The sequence below is a fragment of the Calidris pugnax genome, unplaced genomic scaffold (assembly GCF_001431845.1).
Source record: "Calidris pugnax isolate Ruff unplaced genomic scaffold, ASM143184v1 scaffold17, whole genome shotgun sequence".
NCBI lineage: Eukaryota > Metazoa > Chordata > Aves > Charadriiformes > Scolopacidae > Calidris > Calidris pugnax.
Window position 1 is genome coordinate 12,837,899 of NW_015090794.1, and position 25,471 is coordinate 12,863,369.

The following is a 25,471-nucleotide window of genomic DNA, read 5'->3' on the forward strand; positions in this document are numbered from 1 at the left end:
TCCCCGAGGGGTGGGGAGCCCGGGGGAGGCAGCTCAGCGACACCCCTGCCCACGCTCTGCCGCAGCTGCCAGCTCGCTCCCACGGAGCCTGGCACAGGAACCGGCTCCGTGGCACGCAAACGCCTGGTGCAGCTCATGTCTCTCACCCCAACCCACACAACAGGGACTCCATGGTGCAAAAAGCTTTTTTTTTAATTTTTTTTTTTTAAATTTTATTATTTTTTGCCAAGCCTCTATGCCAGGACAAATTCTTGTGGGAACTATAGCAAGAAATCCATCGGCGAACCCCATCGGTTAATCCTGCGATGAGGACACTTCTTTCTGAGGTGTCCAGTTTTGGGCACCTCAATCCAAGAGAGATCTGGAGGTGCTGGAGCGAGTGCAGAGGAGGGCAACGAAACTAGTGAAGGGCCTAGAAGACAAATCATATGAAGAGCGGCTGAAGGAGCTGGGGCTGTTTAGTGTGAGGAAGAGGAGGCTGAGGGGAGACCTCATCACTCTCTACAACTACTTGAAAGGACACTGTAGAGAGGTTGGTGCTGGTCTCTTCTCACAGGTAATTAACAATAGAACGAGAGGGAATGGCTTCAAGCTCCAACAGGGGAGGTTTAGATTGAACATTAGGAAGGAATTTTTCACCCAAAGAGTGGTCGGGCATTGGAACAGGCTGCCCAGGGAGGGGGTGGAGTCCCCATCCCTGGCTGTGTTTAAGGGACATTTAGATGCAGTGCTGAGGGACATGGTGTAGGGGAGGACTTTGTAGAGTAGGGGAGATGGTTGGACTCGATGATCCCAAGGGTCTCTTCCAACCTCAATGATTCTATGATTCTATGATTCTTTAGGCAGCTGTGTGTTTCAAAAAAGCTAAGTGCAAATTCCAGGACAACACCACATTTCTCGTGATAATGCTTGCATTGATTTTTATATATATATATTCCCCCCCCCTCACTCCAGTATTTATCTCAATGCTCTGCCCTCTGGAATTAAACCCCTGGAAATCTCATCCTTCCCAAAAGAGGGAATGGCCCTGAATATGGCACGACCCTCCCATGGCAGGAAGCGAGGAGTGCATTAAATCCAGAGGGCAAGGAGAGCTGCAGACAGATTTAATGGCTCCGGGGCAGCACCAGTAAATAATGCAGTGTCACTGGGCAGCTCCACGGGGCTTAAACGCTGAAGCATCCAAGATGTTTACACAAGCCAGAGTTCAAATTAGTAACTTTGACATCAATGATTAATGGGGAAGGGGGAATGTTACCATCATTTCTCCATTTACTGGCAGTTTAAAATCAATTCCCAGAGTTCAAATCAAAAGCTTTTGGCGTAGTAGCAATTTAGTGGGATATTAAATACCGAAGTAGCAGATGTTGGAAATGAAATAAAGGCAAGCAGAATACGTTGTTTTCCCTTGCATCAATACTTTCTATCAGTCCTGTCGTTAACAGAAGCAGCTCATTAAGCTCTGGCTGCAGAAAACTACTGGCTGGCCACGGGGTCCCAGCTGTGGCCACCCTGGGGAGGTGAAGCACTGGGCAAAAGCCAGTCTTCCTTAGTCAGGAAACAGCAGTTTTCTCCATCCAGAAGGTTTTTGCCCTCCAGAAAGGTACTTCTGAATTCATGAAGCATCTTATCAAGTGTTCCCACCTCCCACTCTTCTGCACAGGCCTGAAACATCCACTGCTCTGGCCTCACCTCTCCACCCAGAAGCCTTCACTGAAGGATGCCATCAAAAGCAAAGCATTTTTTTTCAAACTTACTTACTTATAACAAGTTTACTCGAGAACAAGATGTCAAAAGTACTTAATTAAGAAAAGTCCTGTATTTACAACTAAAACAGCGGGCAGATGTCTTTTACCTGCACTCCTAAGAACGGCTAATGAAACCTCACACACCGCTGTACGTTCAGCGACATTTCCCAAGGTGTTTTTATAAAACAGCAGAACTTCAGGACCTCTTACACCTCCACCAAACTCATGAAAGTCAAAGCAGTCACGTTTCAAGTGGGCAGAAGGACATTCTTTGCCCTACATCTGCCGAACAGGAGATGACACCTTCCACATGCTTACAAATGAAGCACTGTAGTTTTTTGGCGTGCTGCTTTATACAATTAAGATTCGAGTGGCACTTGTGTTCACAGTGGGATCCTCATCTATAGGTACTCCAATAATTTATTATTAGACACTTCAGAGGAATCAAAACATCCTTCTCCTCTGTAAGCTCTGCTCCAGGAAGACTTTTGCTCTTCTAGAACTTAAGTTTTAACTCGTTTCTCATTTTACAGACAGTGCTCTCCTCTCCTGCTCCTCCAGCTGAACTAAAGGTCTTACCACGAGAGCTGGAGCGAGGACTTCCCAGGCCGAATCCTGGATTCAATTAAAAGTTAGACTCATTTAAAGGCAGGGTGTTTCGCATCAGGATAATGAAAATACAATGAGAAACTTAGGCAAGAATTTTTCTGGTCCTAAAATAATCCCTTTTCCTGAAATTCTGGGATGGTGCCCAGCATTGTAGTCCAATCTCCTCCCTTAAGATATCTCGGTGGGATTCTGTGATTGTCATTTGGGATGACATTTCTGCACAGGAAGTTCTGCACCGTTTCTCTGCATAACGAGTGGCCAGAGCGAGCAGTCCTCACTTTGGAGAGGATCTGAAGAGGAAAATGACAATTTTCTTCTTTCTGCTCACAGGAACCGTACAGAAGCGCGTGCCTCAGGTTGTGGAGACCAGAGGGGCTCAAAAAGCATATTTTATGTATTTACTATGATGTAAATACATATTATCAAGTCAAAACAACAAAAAAAAACCCCAACCCACCCTCCAAGCCAAGCCAGATGCTTTTCCTACAAAAGTTCCCCTCCCCAAATAGGCCATTGCTACTACGTTTAAAACTGAAAACCTACCAGAAAGCTGTAGAGATTTTTCATCTACGAAGACTGCTCTTTTTGGGTGTACAATATGAGGCTATTTTCAAGAGGGTTCCCTGGGTAAGATCTGCTCAGATCTGAGATGATCCTGGTTCGTACTTTAAGAGATTTACTGAGGTGTTACCTTAGATGTGACAACCTGAGTTAAGCCAAATACAAATTATACCTCATTAGCAGAGGAAAGATCGCAAATGTGAGCCCGGGGTAGCAAGTTCCTGAGAACCAATTACTCATAAAGTGTGGAGTAAATCCAGACACTTCCCTCCCACCTGAAGGAGTGAGCAAGACATTTCTCACTTGCACAACAGTATTCCCTGCATCCCAAACCTCCTGCGAGTGGGGACTCAGGTGGGACTGCACGAGTTTTACTGTAGTGAGGTGATCTCCACAGCATGAGATGTTTCTCAAGCTGTTTTTCAAATCAGAATTAAGCACAAAAGAATGATTAATATTAAGAAAATATATACCTCTAAGACTTAAGAGCCTTAGAAGTCTTGCTTTTTCAATCTCATCCACTTCAAACGGGGCATCCAAGCCACCTTAGAAAGTAAAATTTGGGCTTTACGCCAACATACTCTCATGAAAATACTAGAAATGGCAGTGGCAAAATCAAACAGTGTTAAGAAAACATTATAAAGCCACTTAAACTCCCCTCAGTAATGGCCCAGGCTCACTACCAGAGAGCAAGGCTCTCAGCAGCACGGTACAGCCGAACGTGGCTCACAAAGACAAAAAGCCCTTGGCAAATTCTTGACTATATAGATAGCATATTGAAAACAGCAATTTTCCTTCTCCTTAACAAACCCATAAACCGCCAATTATAGAACAGGACTGAAATAGAACCTTATGTACCTGGCTATAAAAATTTTCTAAGATTATAGCAATAGTTTTTTATAAATGTAAAAAATAAGAAAAAAGCAAATGCAAGGTAGCATTGGAAAAAGAAGTGAGAACAATAATGTATTGAAAAATACTAAAATAGGGTAAAAATTCACCTGCAAGGTGAATTTTCTCCAAACGTATCTGGATAACAGAAATGAGCTCTTCTGCAAAGTGATGGTTGAGTTGTTCAGAGCTGAACAGGTTCAAGGATTCAATGCCACGGCCACCAAACCCCGATGACCTGCTCACTGCTGCCTTTCCACTCTCCTGCCTGGTGCGACGAAAGAGCTGCCCAGGCACATTAAACTGACAAAAAAACCTCGCCCCCCAAACTGAGACAGAATATAGAAACTGTTCTGCAAAGGGGAAAATGCATTTCTGGTGCAAGACAGAGGACAGAGCAACAGTTAATCCCGTTTAGGATGCACTGGAATGACAGTCCTACCAGTTCAACCATGTCCCAGTACGGATCCTTAACTCTTTGTGAATGTCTAGATTTTCTAAAAACTCCAGAGCTATGACACTATTCAAATTGCAACAATCAAATACACCTGCTAAGAAACACTACCCTTAAAAGCATTTCTCCACTGTTCACAAATGACCTCTCTCCACTCCTAAATGCCAGCTTTCACTTAAATACATTTGCATACAGTTACAAGCCTGCTTTCGTGACAAAAGTACTAATTTAGTATTTTTTACCTTGAGTCTGAAAAGTCGAGATATGAGCGCAAACTGCAATCTCTCGTTTCTTTTGAAACAACAGCAGAATTGCTTCTAAGTTGTAATCACAAAAGCATTTTAACTGACACATACCTGTCAGATTGGCAGAACTACAAGTGAGGAGACACGTTTCCACGCGCCACCCTTACAACAATATCTTGTGTGAGAAGGGGGATGAGGAGGGCAGAAGAAACTTGCTCTCCCAAGTCCAGACAAACAAACAACTTACTATTAGGTCTGTCACCTGGGTTAATAACAGGTTACACGGGGTATCTGTACAAATCAGACAACACACCCAGGACAGTGTGCACAATCACAATCTTCTGCTACCCCCGGACCCGTTGGTAACTCCAGTGTGCCTGGGGAAACCCCATGTTAGGTGGGAATTGCTCAGCAACCACTGGGTGACTGGTTAGAAACCAGTGCCAGGGTGAGTCCCACAGCTGTCCTAGAAGTCAAGGGTTCAACAAACCAGGAATGAGGAGTCACTGGTAAGTACCAGGAACCTGTGTCTGCAGCCCAGCCTCAGCTCCCAGGGCACAGCAGAGGCAGAGGTGCAGGGCTGCAGGGATGTACAAGAAATCAGGGGCTGGGGATTCTTCGTTGCCACCTGCAAAAAGGCAGTTTGGGGGTTGGCACAGTCACCCTTCTGCAGAGAGCAACTAGTGCCCCTTCCCTCCTCAAGCAGCAGCCGACTGTCACACAGCCCAGGACTCGGGGGAAACACTGACTCCAATTATGTGTCAAACAGAGAAAACACAAACTATTTTAATATTAAGCCCATGAGACTTGAAATAGAGATCATTAAGAAAACTAATTCCGGACAGATGCAATGTGGCTTTTGCAATTTCTATTTTTTTCGCAGAGAAAAGGACTGCTCTTTGCATTTCGATAAGTTATTTCAGTTTTAACACCAGAATGGTGTACTTTCATCTAGGAATTCAAAGGAGGGCATTTGTTTTGAAGGACAGTTTTCTGTTTGAATTCCCTCCCTCAATGAGTTCCCTCCCTGATGGCCCTGTGAGAGAAGATATCAGTTGTGTGTGGCATCCCAAGGAACAATAGGCAGGGCCAGGCAGGGTGTGCAGATTCTGTTTCCTTAAGCGACCTCTCTCAGAGTCACCTTTCTCTCCTCCCGTTTCTGTAGCTCGACCTCTCTCTGCACAAGATCTGCCACAAGCCTTTCTTGGCTCCACTAACACTGTTCTCCAAATTCTACAGACTGTCCAAATGAGTTCCTGGGACGCTGTCAAAGAGAACGTTCCCAAGCCAGCCACCATTTCAGTTCTCACTGCTGGTTCAAGACTTTCTTACGCTTTATTTACCTAATTGAGACGACGAGGGACAGCACCTCCAGCAGGATGGCGATGATGAAGACCACGACCGCCGCAGGTGGTGGAGGGGAGGCGACCATCCCGTGTTTCAGGAAACAGGTGATGGAGAGTATGAGGAAGACCGTGGTGGAGAGGAACACGTCCAGGAGTGAGCTGAAGGTAGCGCTGGCAAATGTCTTCACTGGAGCGTTCCTTATAACCTGCAGGGAAATACAGGGATCGAGGGAAGGGATGAAAAGGAATAAATGTCATTTTGCACAATTCAGCAAATAAAGGAAGGCAGAACATTTTGCCACTGCATTAATCCAGCGTAAGTACTGTTTGGAAACAAGAAACAGAAGAGGTGGTTCAAAGGCCATCACAGCTCCCCGAGAATAAGCCTGTGTCGAAAGCAAGCGCTGGCAGCACAGCCTCTGGGCCTGGGGTGATTTTTATAGAGTATTATGATACAGAAATAAACCATGTGAAAATTGCCTATTCTATGCAAAGGAACATAAACCCCCTAATTACTAGCAGATAATGCTATAAGAAGTTGTCTTCAAGGATTTTCATTTAAAATAATAATATATTTTTACAATAAGCCTTTTAGCTCCGACGGTTCTTTAAGAAAACCCTCCAAACACCACTCTATAGAACCAGTTACTCGCCTGTGGCAGAGTTCACATCTCCCTTTCTGACCAGATTAAAAGCAGCCATGGGGATGCTATGTCATCTGAATTGATCAGAGCCCAGGACACCAAGTTCTGCTCTTCGTAACCCCTCACCACCCATTCCCATCCCATTTTGTTCTGGCCCCAGCACTGGTGCAGCTGTGCTTTAGTGCTGCTTTGGCCAGTCCAGCTGAAAACGAGATGATGAGCTCCGCATCTTGGCTTACTCAGATGAGTCCCAACTTATAAGTGGTTTTATCTGCCCCAGGAACCACAGAAAGCAAGTTCCAAAGGAAAACCAAAAAAAGTATGTTATCAATATTGCCAGGAAGTAGCCCAGTTTGAACACTGCAGGCTTGTACCCTGCTTTAATTTGAAAATTTCATTGGCTCCTCAGAGCACTATCTGCACTCAGCAGTATCGGGAAATGAACTTGTTCCTCTCATTTGTACCTCTCCGCAACCTAATAAATTCACCGAGCATAATTTCTGTGCCAAAAAATTACCTTTTAATCTGAGCTGTTAGTCCAGGCAGAAAGTCACAGAAATTGAATTAAGGAAAGCAGCCCTGTATCCTAAAGTGCCAGCGTTCAGGATGCCCTAACAGCGTTAAGTAGCGCCTTAATTTCCAAACAAGAAAAGGCCGTGCAAGCTCTTGGAAGTGGAGCTGCTCAGAGAGCAATCACAAGGCAAGCGTGCAGCTGGCACTGTGTCATTAGAGGTGAATTTGGTGGTGGAAGTTACTTTCAGCAACAGTTTACTGCAAGGTAGCTAAAGAACCAGCAGTGCTGACAAATTTCACTCCCCAAGAGAAGATCTGTTTTGCTGTTGTTTTGGACCAAGACTATGCTAATATTAAGGCTTTAATGGGTTTTTGTCCCATTAAAGGGAGTTACTATTTACTGCAGAGTTACTATTAGAGAGGGAAGATTCCCATTTCCTGTGCTGCAGAATTACTATTAGAGAGGGAAGATTCCCATTTCCAGGCATAATAATTTTCAAATTAATAACTTGCCACTAACAAAATGCACAGACCACATTCCTGCTCCTTCTACGAATTTCCTACATACCCACATTAACAGGTCATCTGCATGTGCTTGACTATCACTGCTTTGCCTCTCTTTCCAACCTTTTCCATCGGAAAGAACCTGATTTACTATTTTCTGCATAGTTTGTGCAAATTTTGCAGGCTCTATCCCACGGGAAGCTTCCCCCTGTTGTTGCTACACGAGCTTTATTCGGAGAGATACCACTGGAATACAGCGCTGCGGGACGAGCGTGGAGCTCCTGAACAAAAGCAACTGCAACACAACCAGGCTTCCCTTTGTTAAAAAAGTAAGTTAAGTCTCATTTGTAAACATGGGGAAAAAAAAGCAAATAAGGGCTATTGCTAAGGACAACGTGACAACACAGAACAGAAAGCAATGAGCAGCAGAAGCAGAAATCCTACCTGCCCTGTATTGCTAAGGACAACGTGACAACGCTGCCCAGAACAGAAAGCAACGAGCAGCAGAAGCAGAAATCCTACCTGCCCTCAGATGTAGGACATATAGGGAAGGAAAGAAATCAACACCTACATTTATCATGATGCGATTGTGCCAGATGGATGACCCAAACTAACAGCTCAAAGCAACTGGAAGGGAAGGGCCCGTTCCCCTTCCTGCTGCTGGACACTTATCTTGCACCAGCTCTGGCACTTGCCAACCTCTCTGGGAGCTGCTGGTTCAATACGGCAGAAAACAAACCCATGTGGAAAAAGAAAAAGCCCCAAATAGAAAAACAAAACATGAATATTTTATGCGAGGCCAGGAAAATGAACTGGCTCCCAGCAGGGACACCTGATAAGCACCAGAGCCATGAGAAGGAGCAGGGAGGGGTAGGAACAAGGAGGGAAATGCCCTCTTTTGGCAGCAACCTTTCAGCTACTCATGGAAACACAGCTCAGTTAGTACTGTATATGTAAATTCAAACCACCTTCCCAGTTCATATGAGCCAGGCAGGAACATCTCCCGACATGGCAAGCTGCAATACTGTTAGTCCCCAGGGGGATTAAGGACTTTTTACACTTAGTGCAGGATCCTGAGGAAGGTACTAAGTTCCTTACAATTTACTTGCTGTTCCTTACAATTACGCAGTGTTTTGAACTGCCTCTTTTTGAACACACCACACTTAAAAAACTTAAGCCATTCAAGTTCAGAGCAGGTTTGGGCTCCACAGGGATATCAGGCTGTTCCACAGTTCCACGAGGCTGTGACATGAACAAGAATCAAATTCAAAGTTACCATTCTCAGAGTTAGACTATCTGATGAGAAGGCAAGAAGCATTTGGTTCTTTACTTTCACCTTAGCACGGTTCTCTGGCCTGCCTAAAGCCTTAAAAATATTAACCTGAAGTAATTAGTGAATCTCGGTGAATTGTGAAAATGCATTTCCAGCCTAAACATCGGAGCAGATTCAGGGCCTGGCACAAGACAGGTAAACTGAAAGGAGACTGTTTCCAGAGGCAGCAATACCAAGCAGTAAATCAGACGTGACATTTCACGAGTCTTGCCATCAACTGTCTTGAAACGTGTTCAGAGCTCTGAGGGACAGGCTGCTCAGACAGAGCACGGAGGGAAACCAACGCACCTCTTCCTGGTAGCTCGTCCTGTAGGACATCTCCAAATCCTGATCCAAGAAGTTCAGGCTCAGCTTGTTAATTGGCGGTTTAAAGAAGTAATCTTTCATGAGGCTAGAGGGAAGAGACAATATCAACATCAGTTTATGCAGCTCTGTGGTTTCAAAGACACTACAATAACTCAGTAACTCAGCTGGAAATATTCCCTTAACGGTCTAGGCCACAGAGAAACAGAACCTGAGGAGACAGACAGCTTACATTTACTTCTGAAAGAGAAGACTTAAAATTACCAGAATCATCAACAAAAGCAGTGACAAATAATGAAACCAGGTCACTAGGACTAACAAACCAGGAGGCAGCATCTACCAGAGGGTATTTATGCACTCCTTCCCCTTATCTTCCAGTGTCAGGTGCAGAAAAAACCCCAAGCTAAACCCAAACAGAAGAGGCCTCAATCATTAAAAAGGTGTTTTTATTCCACACCCCCCAGAGCAAAAACACAACTAATGTAAAACATAAAAAAGCACCCCAAGAGGTTTATGAAAGACGTTTTCTAACGACATTGAGGGCACCTGATCTGCAACCCTTTGTCAAAGGTGTCAAAGAGGTGAAAGGACTGGAGTCCTTGTGCCCGATGGTGGCAGAGCAAGGCCCTGCATGCTCACCCCCCTCTCTTCTCCACTGTCCTCAGCTGGGCCTTCAGAGCACACACTCTTGCTCACATGAGATCAAATTCTAAGCAGATGAAGAAGCTGAAAGATCCTACACAGTTAGCCTGTCCCCGAATTCTTTGGTTTGGTTTTTTTGTTGTTTATTTTTTATGAAGCCTTGCCAAAGAGGCTTTTTGGAAGCACGAGCTCCCCAGCACAAGATGGCATGTGGGAAGCATTATTTTTTATTGAGATGCAAGACCAGACGAACACACATTCCCTGACTGAAGCTCGAGAAGATAAGAGAACTCAACCATGAATATGGCAGATACTTTATAACCTTTAAATATTCTGGCCTTGACCAATGTATTAAAAACATCAGGACACTCTGAAGGAATGACAGGACACATTCACTTGAGTCCCTCTTTTTCATTCTTTCTTGTCTTCCCTCTCTCACCTTTCTTTATGAAGGGCTGCAGAGAACTGAGCTTCTGGGAGAGCTTCCTATTTCCCCAGGACTCTGCTATTTCCCTCCAATTCCCTTTTTCCCCTCCCTATTTCCCTCTAGACTCTTAAGTCTAAATAGATCGTTTGTAAGTACTGTCCTGATGAGTACTTGTTTCTTTTACTTCAAAAAGTTTATAACCTAAGGAATATGTAATTTTTTTTGAAAACAAAAATCTAAAAAGCAAGAATCCTTTGAGGGTACCCCAATGAAATTAAGTTTAAAAATTTTGTACTCTCAAACTATAGATTTCTGTTAAAATACACAGTAACATGCAGGTTACAATGAACAAAGGACAGTATTTTTTATCATGCAATAATACAAACATTCCCATGAATTCCCCATTCAAACATCCTCCCCATTTTATTGAGACCAACAATATATTAAGTTTTACAGCAGGAGATCAAGAAAGTTTTTAAAATGACTTAGTACATCTAACTTCCCATTGAGAAACGTTAAAAAGGCTTAATGTAAAACGGTAGGCTTAAAGCATTTTGCATAGACCTAATTAATCAGAAGATTATTTTTGGAAAGTTATGTTTACATGAACTGAACTCGGCAGAGAAGTTTCCCTGGCAACAAGAAATGGCCCACTTAATATGGTAATGATGATATTTAATTGAGACCCAAAAAAAAAAGCTATGCTTTGACTGATGTCAAATCATGGTCCTACTTTTTCCTTTTTCTGCATCAGAAAGAATTATCCATTTTGAAAGTGGAGGAGAAAAGCACCATGAACGCAGGAGCCTGAGCTCAGTATCTTCAGCAACCAACGGCATAAATTAAGCTACTTCTAGAACTTAAAAATTTGCAGCATGCTGCTTATATTTTAAACAAAAATCCAATTTTTTTCTTGCTGATTTTTGTCAGCATTTGGACTTTCCCAATCCCTCTGTCTTCTAATATTTGAAAATACCAGCTACATACCTATCCTCAGCCTCTAATGACAGGCAACATACGGGGGGGGCGGTGGGGTGGGGAAAGGAGAACCTAAATTTTACCCAGAGTTGGCCACAGGAGGAAAGTAATCTGAAAAAATCTAGAGAAGAGACTGGAGAGGGACTGGTGTCCCATCTCGTCACTTCTCCCTGCTTCAGTCGCGTTTGCATTTTAGATGACAGAGTCCCTGTTCCAAGCAGCCCAGAGTCTCTACGAGCGTACGGTTTCAAGGGTATTTAGATAAAATACCCCTGATCTGAGTGGAAGCAGTGAAGAAAATATAAGAATAGCCATAAATAATAATAAACTCAAGTTATCCGGTCAAGTCGCTGCCATCATAAGGAAGATATGGTTGAGTGTTTACAAAAAATAAAATGAAAAAAAAATCACACGCTACTGAATTTTAGAGAACATATTTTCCTCTGCCCCAAATAAAGCTTTTTTTTTGAAATAGAGATGGAATATAACTTTACAAAATGCTGTATGTAGGTAGTAGGTCCATGAGAATCCACTCCTATTAATTCTGCTTCCAAGCCCAGTACGATTTCTAGGCATTAGTCTGTCACACAATGTATAAGATGTTGTTCTCTTCCTATACAAAAAAATGTGAGTTTTTTTTGGTTTAGATTTTATGTTACACTTTTAATTGCAGAGGAAGGTACACACTACATGCATTAAAAGACCTTCTTAATGTAAAGCTAGAAAATCAACTTCATGACAAGTCATTTAAAGAGTATTCTTCCCTTTCGAAGACTCAGCTGAAGAACGACTGTTCACCATGGAAATGACGAAAAACCTGGTGTCAGAAATATTCCTGAGCAGAATGTTTCTGACACCAAGTTCCTACTGTCATTTAAAGAGAACATAGATTAAGATCAGGAAATATACAACATGTTATATGTTAACAATAATTATTGACATTAGACAAAAAGCACACAAATAAAAATTAAAGATATGCCCCCCCCCCACCCCGTTACTGCCTTCTCTCCTTTATACAACTTTACGTTGTGCAACTCAATTTTCCTTACGCCCCCCCCGTTACTGCCTTCTCTCCTTTATACAACTTTATGTTGTGCAACTCGATTTTCCTTACCTGTCTTCTTTAATCACATCCACAAAGTGAGCATCTGTCTTTTCTCTGATGTTTTTGAACCTCAGAGGAAGGAGAGCTGACTGATCCAGACTCACTCCGCCCCATCTCCCTTTCTCTTGCAGCATTTCATAGAGTGAGGTTTGACTATTGCTGAGCTTTTCTTCCTGGGGAGGACTCAAAAGTCCATTTTGAGTTTTTGGACTGTGTCCTCCTGGAGCCTGAATGACAGAGAGCAGAACACACACGGGGAACATTAGTGGTTGAGAAAGTATATAGAAAAGATTTCATGGAGCAGAAGTTGAAGTCCCTCAACACATTGAAATTTTACCTGATCGCATTAAAGACCTCACTCCACCTGCCCTGAAGTCATTCACATCTTCTCTAAGTGCCTATTTAGGTGTCATCCTTGTGCTTTTTATGTACCAAGATTCCAAGGAGCAGAAAACAAAGTAGATTTTCACACACGCAATGAAGACCTACCACAAGCCCAAATTTCATTCACCTCAGCTTAAGGTCGAGATCCTTCTATAAAGCTTTTTAAATACCTACTTAAACTGTGCTCTTTCCACAGGTCAGGAGACAACACACTCTGCCAGCCCTTGCTGGTCCTTCCACTGACCACCACAGCCCTGCTGCTTTCTCAGGGAGAGCTTCCTCCTTTCTCCTACCTGTGGGAACACCCTTTTGTACATCTCACCATCCTACCAAAAAAGAAAAAATTATCCTGCAAATTAAACTATGTTTTCTTCACTATGGTATACTACTTTCTGGGGTTTTTTTGCCTTTGTATTAATTAATACTGCAGTTTTGAATTTTGACTTCAACTTGCAACACAGCTTATGTACACAGTATTATCAATTCTGCTTTCATTCATTTAAGAACACAAATTACTTTCGAGCAAAAGTTTTCTATTTTCATGGAACCTGAAGTTCCTTCTTTTCACATTTTCTCTGACCTAGACCAAGCTGCGCAGAAGTAAGCCCCTCCAAAATTGGACAACTAACTATGGTTAGAATGATAATGAACTGCAGTTAGTCAGGATCAGTTTCAAATGCAAACATCTATCAAACTTAGCATCTTTGAATGCTCATCTCCCCCCTCCGTGTCTTATCATTTATCACGTATCATTTATCCTCATCCTGAAACCCACTCACGACAGAAGTTCCTTCATTTCTGCCTGTAGAGCAGTCAGCACAGCAGTGACAAGCTCCTCCAGAAGACTATTCTTGGATGCCACCACAGTGACCATAAATAAATACCGTAAATATCATCACCACCCCAACCATGCACTGAAATATGTTACTTGGATTGTAAAATCAACTTTGTTAAAGTTAAGAAACCTCTGGCTTCCGGCTGCCCGTGCAACATTAATTCAACCTCCTTGTGTATCTACCCTGCAAAGCAACTGGGTGAATCTAGGCAGGTATAACCACCTGGGAGTCCTGGTGGACAACAGGATGCCCATGAGCCAGCAATGGGCCGTTGTGGCCAAGAAGGCCAATGGCATCCTGGGGGGTATCAAGAAGAGCATGGCCAGCAGGTGAAGGGAGGTCATCCTGCCCCTCTGCTCTGCCCTGGGGAGGCCCCATCTGGAGCACTGGGTCCAGTTCTGGGCTCCCCAGTTCAAGAAGGACAGGGAACTGCTGGAGAGGGGACAGCAGAGGCTACAGAGATGATTTGGGGACTACAACATCTCTCTGCTGAGGAAAGGCTGAGGGACTTGGGTCTTTTTAGTCTGGAGAAGAGAAAACTGAGGGAGGATCTGATCAATGCCTATAAATACTTAAAGTGTGGGTGTCAGGAGGATGGGGCCAGTCTTTTTTTGGTGGTGCCCAGTGACAGGACAAGAGGTAACAGGCACAAGCTGGAACAGAGGAAGTTCCATCTCAACATGAGGAGGAACTTCTTTCCTGTGAGGGTGGCAGAGCCCTGGAAGAGGCTGCCCAGAGAGGTGGTGGAGTCTCCTTCTCTGGAGACATTCAAACCCCACCTGGACACGTTCCTGTACAACCTGCTCTGGGTGACCCTGCTCTGGCAGGGGGTTGGACTGGATGATCTCCAGAGGTCCCTTCCCAACCCCATATCATTCCGTGATTCTGTGAAAAGTACAGACACAGCCAGTGGAATCAGAAGACCAATGGAGCAGCAGGAGAAGGTCACCCTTTTGCAGGGAAGAGTCAGAAAGCACAGGGGCTTGGCTCCCTATCACTGCCAAGGCCTCTAAAGCCATAACAAGGTGTGTTGGAATGGTTCCCTGGAGCCACAGGAAAAGCGGGAGGAAGGTGGGCTGTGCTTCTCCTTCCTCCCCCCCGGGAGGGATGCAGGATCCCCACCCTGCAAGGCTGCCCCGACGGAGCAGGGAGCCCCCGGAGCCACGTGCTGGGAGGCGGGAGACAAAAGGATTCCCAGTCTGGTCCCTTCTACCACTCACAACAGTTGTTTTGGCAGCTTGCAGGTGTTCACGGCCCAGCGACAGCAGCTGACGGAGTAGAATAGGAAATTTAGCAGTTATCTTGGTGTGCTGCCAATGTTTTGCTGAAGAACGTAATCAACAGAAGAGAAAGGTGATTTCAGCCACACGTATCTCAGCAAAAGCAGAGCAAAATCTCTTGGACCGGAGAGGAGCTTGCGTATGACAGAAGGGCACGCTCCTGGTAAGCCAGAGGCACAAGAAATTCTCACATCAAAGGTCACCAGATTCTTTTCTAAAGGCAAATATTCAGCAGCTTCAGAGGAAGTCCTCCTGTAACAGGTTATTCAGTCTTCCCAGAGGGAACACGGCTGTGGAGCACAAGAGGGAGGGCAGTGCCAGGGTAACCTCTCCAGCTTTGAGATGAGGAGCACTAACAAAGGCAAACTAAAGAGAACTATCCAACAAGTTGCTAGAAGAGAAGTGTCTGCATCATTTTGGGGTTTTTATTTGGTTTTTTTTGTTGTTTTTTTTTTTTTTAAATTTATGCTAAAGATTATATTTGCTCAGAACAACTCAAGGCCTAAAAAACCCAAATAATTAAAGGTTATAGTTACCACCTTTTTTTTTCCCCTGGTAAAGACATTATCTCCTTTTCCTCACCCTGCAGCAAATGTCGTTGCTTGAAAAGCAGTAACCAAGAGAACATCATTTTTGCTACAAGCAGCTCAAACACAAGATAGGGACCCCTGTGCACTGTTTGCTTTCCCTGTCTGTTCCTCGAGTTCATCTGAAGAATGCAGCAAAAATTTCTGCTTTTTCAGAGAAGGTCAGCATGGACCTCTCTTGGCCTTTTCTCTTAGCTCCTTGGCAAAAGCTCAAATCCCTAAGAAAATTCTTCCCTTCAGTCAGCTCAAGGTTTTCCTGTGCTGTCTCCACTCTGTTAATCTTAACAGAAGGGGATTAGAGTGTGAAACTGCTTGTGTGTAAGGAGAAAATCCCTATTTATTAAATGTTGTTAGCTCCAATGTTACTGTGGTTTCTGCTGGCAACAGGCTGTGCAGTTCTTTTGAGAGTCTGAGGTTTGATGCACCGTGAGACAGTTTCCTCCCGTCAGGAGAAAGCTCCAGAGGCTGTTGTGAACCATGAAGGTCTGAGGATGTTTAACATCATTTAAGGATATGAGTCAGAAAGAGCCCGAGAAAGAAAGAGGGGGCATATGTGCTGCAGGGCCAGGAGCAGGGATGTGGCATGGGAAGGGTCCAGACTCCAGAGATGGGGGAGAGGGAGCTTATGGCTCTTCTTCCCAGGAAAGCTGAGACTGCAGAGAAGATCTGGAAATGAAATGCCACGGTAACTTTTGTGCACCGAGCTGTTCCTTAAGCTTCCAGTTAAAAAGGCATCCCAGAGTTACTGGTAGCCACGTAACTGGTCCAATTTTTGACTTAGCAATAACTAAACCACATCAAAAGGAGGACATGAGATTTGGCCTCCACTAGCATGCTCCTTCCAGAGAAATTACGGACATACTCAGCGCTGCACAGACCTCTTTGAAGCCAGGTTAGATGACTTGCTGATTAACATGCATGAAGCTATTACAGCTGTAGTTGGAAGAAACTTAAAAGGATAATTCCGATGAAGACAAGATGTGACAGGGGGCAGTTGGTACCCAAGGAAGATCTCTGTTTGCAGGCAGCTCCTGGAGATCCCTGGCACATGGGCAGAGGCAGCCTGGGGAAGAAGCATCTCACACACACCATCTTGGCAGCCTGGGCACATCTCCCACAGTGTTTTCTGTCTTAAAGATCTCATGCTGTTCCCAGACCAGTACCTGCTGGCCGCTCTGCTCTATCTCCCCCAGAGCTGAAGGGATTATTATTTTTATATATTTTTTTTCAGCTGTTTCCTAGGAACCCTGGCAGAGAACATGGTCTGCTGTGCTACAAACCGTTTCAGTCTGGTACAGTAAGTGAGCCCTTGCTTCTGAGCTTACAATTTAAGAATAGCACACAACAGGTCAAATACAGGCAGAGAACAGAGGGACAAACACAGATTAATGTAGGAGCTCGTCAGTAGAATAAACGCTGGTGAGTTTCTCCATGAGCTCTATACGTGAGATGAGCTGTAAGGACAGACATGAAGGAAATTCTCCCCAACAAGGGAAAGCATTAACCTTATTTGAAATTAAAACAATCAGGTGATGAGCACAGGTCCACGTTTAGGAGCTGAATATTCAGGAAGGCAGGAGAGGTGACAGGCAAAGGAGAGAAGCTACGAAGGCCAGGGACAAGGCGACACACAGGCAGCGTCTGGTATCGTAGAGGAAGGAGGTGGCTTCAGTGAGAATATCTAAGCAACAGGCAAGGAAAGCAATCTTGGCAGCAGCATCCTGAATATGTAAGATGCTGTATTTGTCGGTCAGGAAAAGGATGCGAACCGACTTTGATGTTGTGAATTTCAGGTCTCTGTGTGAACAGGAATGACTCTGTCTTCGCTTGGGGCTACGATGCAGGAGGCACTGGTGACACACAGGTGTAGCTTGTGGCCAGGTGACACCCAGCCAACCGGTGTAAGGGATGGAGAGCACGGTAGTGGGTTTTGTGCCTCTTTCTTTGGCTAGCCTCAGAGTTCAAATTTTAGGTTCTCCTGAGTATCAAACTGGGCCTGCAAAATCACTGATGATTTTGAAAATTTGGGGGGGAGGGCTTAAGTAAATCTTGGAACACAGCTGCTCAAAATCAAAACGCTCTGCTGCTTAAGAGCTTGAATAAAGGGACAGCAATACAAAAATGAGAAAGCTAAGTGAAGCAGAGAAATAAGGGAGAAGAAGGGATAGTACGATAAATACTTAAATTACCTTGGTATTGTTTTTATGCTCATCCTGACAACCATTTTGGATAGCTCCTTCCTCTACGCTGACATCGCAGTGGGGAGCAAGGGTGGTACTACAGGAAGGGCAAGGCTGCAATGAGACAAAAAATTTTTAGCCAGAAACGTTCTGGTGGCCTCGTAAGTATTATGCAATTTATAATTCGGTCCACTTGTATACTTGTGGCATGGCTGAAAGATAAACAAAGCTACAGAATGGGAAGCAGGGTGCAAAATTTGACTGGAACAGAATGCACCATTTCAAAAATAAATCACAGATTTTCTGTTTGCTGAAGTTAAATCTAATCCAGGAAAGCTTTACTGGTGTAAAATCAGATACACTGTAATCTCTCCACACTAGCAAAGGACCTCCCCAAGAAGAACGGAATACTCTTTAGTGGAAGAAATGCAATTTTCTTGGTTAAAAGCTGTCTGCAAAAGGATCTGAAAGGCATTATGAGTGAAGACTTAACAGAAAATGCAGCAAAATTCAAAAAAAAGCACGAAACACCATGATGCATTACACACAGTAAAGGCAAATGGAAAACAACAAATCTGAAACTAATAAAGGGAAATACTTATTCATACAGTGCAGTAAGACAGCAGAGTGGAGCCCAGGCTATCACACGTGGTTGAAGCCAAACACCCAGCAAATGTCACAGGAAACAAGGAAAGCAAAAACATCAGGACTTGTAATAGTTGCAGGTTAGGCATTTTGGAAACAATCTAAAATCCTTTTAAAACAACTTAACCCCCTAGGAGTTAAAATGTGATCTTCTTGAGGCAAATTAACCTCATTATCTGTATCTTGCAAGCTCTTCATACTTGTCTCCAGGCCTGGCATCATACAGGTAGGATCCTCCATCAGAGGGACCCTGTGTCTGGTCCCTGTTGGCATGAGGCAAATTAACCTCATTATCTGTATCTTGCAAGCTCTTCATACTTGTCGAGGCAAGTTAACCTCCTATCTGTATCTTGCAAGCTCTTCATACTTGTCTCCAGGCCTGGCATCATACAGGTAGGATCCTGCATCAGAGGGACCCTGTGTCTGGTCCCTGTTGGCACTTCCTCAGCTCTGGAGATGGCTGACAGCCACCAGGATTGCCACAAGTCTGCTACTGGGTACAGAGACCCCCACTAGTCATGGGAAATGGCATATTACATCCAACACACTGTATACTAAATGGTGGTAGGGGATCCACTAAACATCATGGTAAATTTTCCAACAAGCAACTTGAGCCTTTTGTCCCAAACTCAATACCCCATGTCCATTTTATCTGTTTATTTTGTGCTTGGGAGGGATTTTTCAAGCCTCTGAGGTCTACTAATCTCCTGCTCCAAAAATACAACTTCTGCCTTCAGATTAACTCCTGATTTCAGAGACAAGTGTGCGAGTCTTTTCACAACTGACTTTTCAACCAAAGCGCCCTTTCTGTCTCTGATGTCACACCTGAAATTGAGTAATGTGGCATGTTTAATTTTCAAGTTGTTACTGCTGATGCTCCTCACGGCTCAGCAACGCCTCTCAAAGGCTTTCAGGAAGACTCCGAGCCCTCTCAGTGGCCAGCAGAACATCACATCTGCTGTTCCTCAGGGGCATGGTCTAGGTTGGGGCACTGAAATTACTATGAGTTTCCTAATCTGGCAACAGATGATAAACAATTTACATCCAGTTCTGAAACTGGACAGTCTGAACAAATCCCAGCACACTTGGAAGAAGAAACTATGAAGCTGCTTCTCAAATGGTTCTGTTTAAAAATAATCTAGGAATAAATAGCATGAATGCCATGACCACCTTGTGGAAGGCAGTGTTAGACAGCTTAAAAAACGAGTATGACAATGGGCTAATGAGCCTTCTGTGCTCCTAGAATGACAGTTAATAGATTTATCCATGGCAAACGTCATTTAACTGTAATAAAAAACCAAATACCTCAAACAAAAAAGACAGAAAATACTCCCTGTTTGGTCTTGCTAATAAATCAGCAAGATCACCTCAAACATTTAGCTCCTGGGGTTAAACCAGAAGACAAAAACCTCAGAAAAGAAGGGTGACCTTTTGAGAGGAGGCAAAAACTCACTGGACTTTCCCCGTGTGTTCAAGTCAACATCATTAACTTCATTCTGTATTGGAGACATTCACACGGGCTCCGTGCGTGTGTGACCTCGCCACGATGAATAATACATTAATGCACTTCCAGCAAACACTGAGACAAGCAAAAGTACTTTCTGTTTTCATACCAAGAGATGATTAAACCATTTTTACAACAGCTTTATGATTCCCTGTCAAGTAAGGGATTTATAAAATATGACAGGGAAAATAAACTGATACTAAAACCACTTAAGCAGGTTACGGTGTTTTCATTCAAAAAAATCAGCTGCTGTTATAGATTTACTTCTAGTTTTTAGCCTTTACCTTCACCATGTTAATTATGTACACGCATTTTCTTCATATCCACACTGCAACAACGTTTGCAATTAAATGAACTACAGATACACTGGAGGAGAGGAGGAAATACAATGCCTTTCATGGATCAATTACTGTTGCATTCTCCTTCCTGACATTCCTTAACAGATCGTGTCCCCTAGAACATCTCTTCAAGCCCAGAACGTGAAAGTCGTCCTTTGCATCCAACATGGCCACTTATTCCCTTTAAAACAAGAATATTTCCACTTGCCTGTAGTTTTGCCCCTCCTACTTAGTCTCTTTTGCAGAGCTGGAGTCATCTCCTCCTACACTGACACTGTTTACAGCTTTGTATTTAAAACAGTTGGCATGTAAGTCATGATTCTTTTGCAAATTATTATCTCCAGACCCTACCAGCAAGCTGCAGGCTTTAAAAAAAAAAAAAGCCCAACTAAAAAAAAAAAAACCCAAACCCTGTAAGAAAGAAATCCATTCCTTTTAAAAAATTGTGCATGATCTGTGATTAAATTGCACAGTTGTTCTTTGTGGGGATTTTTTTAATATACATATATATATATTTTATTTTTTAACACTGTAAGACCTACTCTAGCATGGCTGGCAAATTAAATATTCCTTGAAAGCTTGACCCAGCCTTCTGGGTCTCTTCCTACCCAGGAGGGAGAAGGCTGGTGCACATCGACACTAGCCACGTGGCAAGAAGCAAGTGTGCTCTGCTCCTTGCTGCCACGACGGTCGCAGAACTCGTTTTTAATTGCATGCTCAGCATTTACACAATTGCTCCATCACTACACTCTCCATATTCCAACACGGTTTGTGGTGCGCGTTATCCGGGTGCTTATCAGACCACAGGGGAAGCTGAGTCTGGGGTCATTCAAAATTCACTCCAGCGTCAGTGTGTTTTGGGCACGAAGAGCTGTGAGGCCACTTTGCAAACCACTGGTCAGACCTGCAGTGCTCGTGGTGATGAATAAACCCAGGTACCTGTAAGCACCAGTTTGATGCAGCAGCTTTAGCACAAGGGTAGACAGGGCATCCGAGAAGGTTGACACTGAGCTGGCACTTGTCCTAGATGCTCTCCTGAAAGAGCTTCTTTTAGCTTCTTGTTCTGTTTGTGCAGTGTGCAGGCCATTATTCAGCATTTACACAGCAATTAACACCCAGCCAAGGTGGTCCCAGAGCTGATAATGGGGGACTGGGCAGTAATCAAAACAAGGTGGGCCAGCAGCATGCCTCCATGTGGCACACGAGTATTTAGGAATGGCAGTGCATCTCTATCTACCCTTCTGCAGAGTAAGTCACCCCCTGTTTTAGAAAAAAACATGCCATAGCTGATCCTTAACAACAGATTTCATTTTGGACCTGGATCATTTAAACAAGTCAACACATTAATATCCAAATATCCAAAACACCTCCCACCACACCACGTTGCTCCAAGCCCCCTCCAACCTGCCCTTGAACCCCTCCAGGGATGGGGCAGCCACAGCTTCTCGGGCCAACCTGGGCCAGGCTCTCACCACCCTCACACCAAACAAGTTCTTCCCCACAGCTCAGCTCCATCTCCCCTCTTGCAGGGTCCAACCCTTCCCCCTCCTCCTAGGGCTCCCCTCCCTCATCCAGAGTCCCTCCCCAGCTTTCCTGGAGCCCCCCTTCTTTAGGGACTGGAAGGGGCTCCAAGGTCTCCCTGGAGCCTTCTCTTCTCCAGGCTGAACCCCCCAACTCTCTCAGCCCCCCCTCCCAGCAGAGGGGCTCCAGCCCTCTGATCAACTTCGTGGCCTCCTCTGGACTCATTCCAACAGGTCCTGATCCTGTTGAGGATTCCAGAGCTGGAGGCAGTGCTCCAGGTGGGGTGTCTCCAGAGTGGAGCCTAGCCCTTACTGTCACATCTGTATCCCTGCACGGCCACGCATTGGGCAGCACAGACAGGTTTATTTGGACAGACACCCACTGACTGCTCCCAGATGTATTTTCCTACCTTATTTTGCTAGCACCTTCATTGAAAGACAAGAGAGAGCTAAAAAGCTGGTGCCTGAGGGAAGCCAAATAGATTCTTTCTTACACAGAAGAAAGAATAAAAGATATCACTGGTAACTTGGATGCAGCCAAACCACACACAGGGCATATTTTGGGGAGGAATAAAGGTGGCTACTGATTTCTTCTGGAGTTAAACAATCTTGGCTTCCTCTCTGAGAAGTTCCCTTAACTTCGGAAAACATCTTTGGGCCAGCCTTCCAGCTGCTCTCACTTGTGATCCAGTGTTTTTAGTCCAAAACTTAAAACCAAGTGCAGAAGCAGCATAAAGGTGCCCGGCTCATACTCTCCTAATCCAGACAACAAACATACAAGCAGCAAAAATGGAGCTGCATGAACTTCGCCCACCCCATCACCTCTATCAGTCACACCAAAGTCTGAGGACAGTGACTGGCAGCCAGATGACCACCTGTGGCTCTGACACTCATGCCCAGCTCGGGCAACCCAGGCCAAGGAACTCTTAGCACAAATGAGAACAGAGAATAGACATCTGTTGTTTGGGAAATCTGTTCTGAGCTGGAAGATGGAGAGTAACAGCAAAGCTTTGAAGCAATACACATTGTTTCACAGATTTCCTCGTCGAGAGATCTTGTGAGAGGTGTGAACATAACAAAATGTCATCATTTCTCTAAGCTGAATCCGTACAAAACATTGCCCTCAGTTCTAGATGTAGGTTTTTAGAGCAAACAGATAAAACACCATCCCATACCCTACCGGAGCATGTTCTCCCACCACACAAACAACCCCCTTGTCTTTTTGTGGGGGTGTCTGTTATATCCTCATATGAAAAGGTCCACAGGTACCCGACCTGCACAATAGAAGAATGGCAGAGGCAGAGTGCACCAAAAGCAGAAAATCATAGAAGTTACAGCTGCGTGAGGCGCATTCTTTATTCCCCCATAAAATCAAGAGCCTTGAAAAAGTAGCATTGACCCCTCAGTCCTGAAATATAAATATTAAGAGAATTATTTATTGGAGACCACCTTTAAAAAGTGTTCACCTTAATTTAGGGATCGCTCATCAACTGGTGAGGCATTTTTCTTTGTAAATTTTTTTCTTCCCTCGTTTTGTCACTGCATGGATATACACACATACATACATATATAAACATATATCCCAATGCATAAGCAAACCTGTAAGAGATCAAACCAGAGATCCCCACATCTCTCCCTGGTTTGCCCAGTTGGAGATTTATGCTGCTTGGCTTTGAAACAAGACCTCACCTTAGGTTTTTCCACGTGTTTGAGAGTCTTTGACAAGTCCCCGGTGTTCTCGGCTGATGATGTTCCCTGTGTCCTGGCTCCCTCTCCAGACTCCAAGCCGGGAAGCAACGCTTGGGAACAGCTGCAGTGGGGCTCCTTCACCTTCTGACCAGAGATCAGATAGGTCTTCAAACCTACAGAAGAAAAAGAAATGAACAGTCAGAACTGCAGAAAGGCAAAACTAACATTGCTCTGGACTTTGCAGATGTGAAATACAGCAGCTACCAAAGCACTATCGAGCCTCGGGAATACAGCACATGAAGAGAGACAGTGGCTTTATATTCCACCAGGAATATAAAGATGCTCTGTGTGAAGCGGTGGCAATTAGGATTGCCCAACATCTGCTGTCCCGGACACAAGAGACTACTCCAACACACAGCAACAGCCAGGACTGACGTGTACTTTCTTTATTCATTCCATTTTCACGCGTGAACTTTAGAAAAAACAGAGTTAAGACCTTATGTATTTGCTTCCAAGTTGTAATTTGAGCTCTCACATTAACTGTTTACTTCTGCAAAGGATTTACAGCCTGTTTTTCAGTGATATCTGTATTAATATTCTACTTCTGAAAAAAATCAGCATGCATTCCTCCGTTGGCACTCTCTATTTGTCAGAGAGACGTCGTGAAGATTGCTTAATGCCGGTAGCACATTGAGAAAGGAAATGGCGTTTAAGTGCTAGAAATTCTGAGGGGTTTTCATAGTTAGTGCAGACTTCACAATTTTAAAGAACAAAATCAATCTTTCTCTCTCGCACGTACGCCCACACACGCTCTCTGCAACTGTTGGATGAATTGAAGCATAATTGGAAGGCAGATCCAATATTAAAGGCCAGGCTGGTAAATACCACGTTGTATCAAGCTGAGCTGTATCAAAAACCTGTTCAAAAAACAAAAGATCTGCATTTTGTTTAGAATATAGCTTATTTTACTTCTTTGAAACTTTGTGTTAGGATGTTCTGGGCTATTTCTAGGCACAAAGGCTAAGAAGGAGCTACTAATCCCACTGCTTTCTGAATTCAAATGAGTTAATTTTATTGCCACCACATGGGAAACCTCCCACTCAGCAAGAAAGGGCACTGACGTGCTCCAAAAACCATAGAGGTCATCAGCAGAACTGGAAAGCACTGGTTATTTTGTGGTCCCAGAGCCTGTTGTCCCATGGGATTGTGCAGCCGACCTCTGGCTCATGGGATGTATTTGGGGCTTGTATTTGGGTCAGCTGCATCTTGCCCCCCTCCCTTTTTCTGATCCTTGCCACCCTGCTGCAGGCAGACACATGACTGTCACAGCCATCGACTGCACTCGATTGCCTCCGTCCCCAGCATGAGAGCTGGAAATAAATATGTCAAGTTGCAGCCCTTGGAAGAAGAGAGCAGGTTTCTGTTCCTTATGATAAGGGCATTCGCTCATAAACCATAAACATTTTTTCATCTGTAATCACAGAGTGATATGGGGTTGGGAAGGGACCTCTGGAGATCATCCAGTCCAACCCCCTGCCAGAGAAGGTCCATCCAGAGCAGGTCCCACAGGAACGTGTCCAGGTGGGGTTTGAATGTCTCCAGAGAAGGAGACTCCACCACCTCTCTGGGCAGCCTCTGCCAGGGCTCTGCCACCCTCACAGCAAAGAAGTTCCTCCTCATGTTGAGATGGAACTTCTTATGTTCAAGTTTGTGCCCATTTCCTCTTGTCCTGTCCCTGGGCACCACTGAAAAAAGACTGGCCCCATCCTCCTGACACCCACACTTTAAGTATTTATAGGCATTGATCAGATTCCCCCTCAGTCTTCTCCAGACTTTCCTCACCAGGGAGATCTTCTAGTCCCCAAATAATCTTTTTAGTCCTCTGCTGTCCCCTCTCCAGCAGTTCCCTGTCCTTCTTGAACTGGGGAGCCCAGAACTGGTCCCAGTGCTCCAGATGGGGCCTCCCCAGGGCAGAGCAGAGGGGCAGGATGACCTCCCTCCACCTGCCGGCCATGCTCTTCTTGATGCCCCCCAGGATGCCATTGGCCTTCTTGGCCACAAGGGCCCATTGCTGGCTCATGGGCATCCTGTTGTCCACCAGGACTCCTAGGTCTTTTTCCACAGAGCTGCTCTCCAGCAGGTCAGCCCCAACCTCTCCAGGTGCAGGGGTTTATTTCTCCCCAGGTGCAGCACCTACACTTGCAA

General features: G+C 44.5%; 1 protein-coding gene across 2 annotated transcripts in view; it reads right to left on the reverse strand.

Moving 5' to 3' along the window:
- The window catches only part of ADCY9 (adenylate cyclase 9), an 88,564-nt gene that overhangs the window by 16,786 nt on the left and 46,307 nt on the right, over positions 1-25,471 (reverse strand). The window contains exons 2-6 of one of the 2 annotated variants that reach the window (XM_014936335.1): positions 23,267-23,439; positions 17,580-17,684; positions 12,313-12,530; positions 9,137-9,239; positions 5,852-6,060 (exon numbers count right to left, since the gene is read on the reverse strand). In XM_014936335.1, the coding sequence (XP_014791821.1) occupies positions 5,852-6,060; positions 9,137-9,239; positions 12,313-12,530; positions 17,580-17,684; positions 23,267-23,439 (808 nt within the window). The remainder of the gene's footprint in view (positions 1-5,851; positions 6,061-9,136; positions 9,240-12,312; positions 12,531-17,579; positions 17,685-23,266; positions 23,440-25,471) is intronic. The other variant, XM_014936336.1, reaches the window with a different exon arrangement.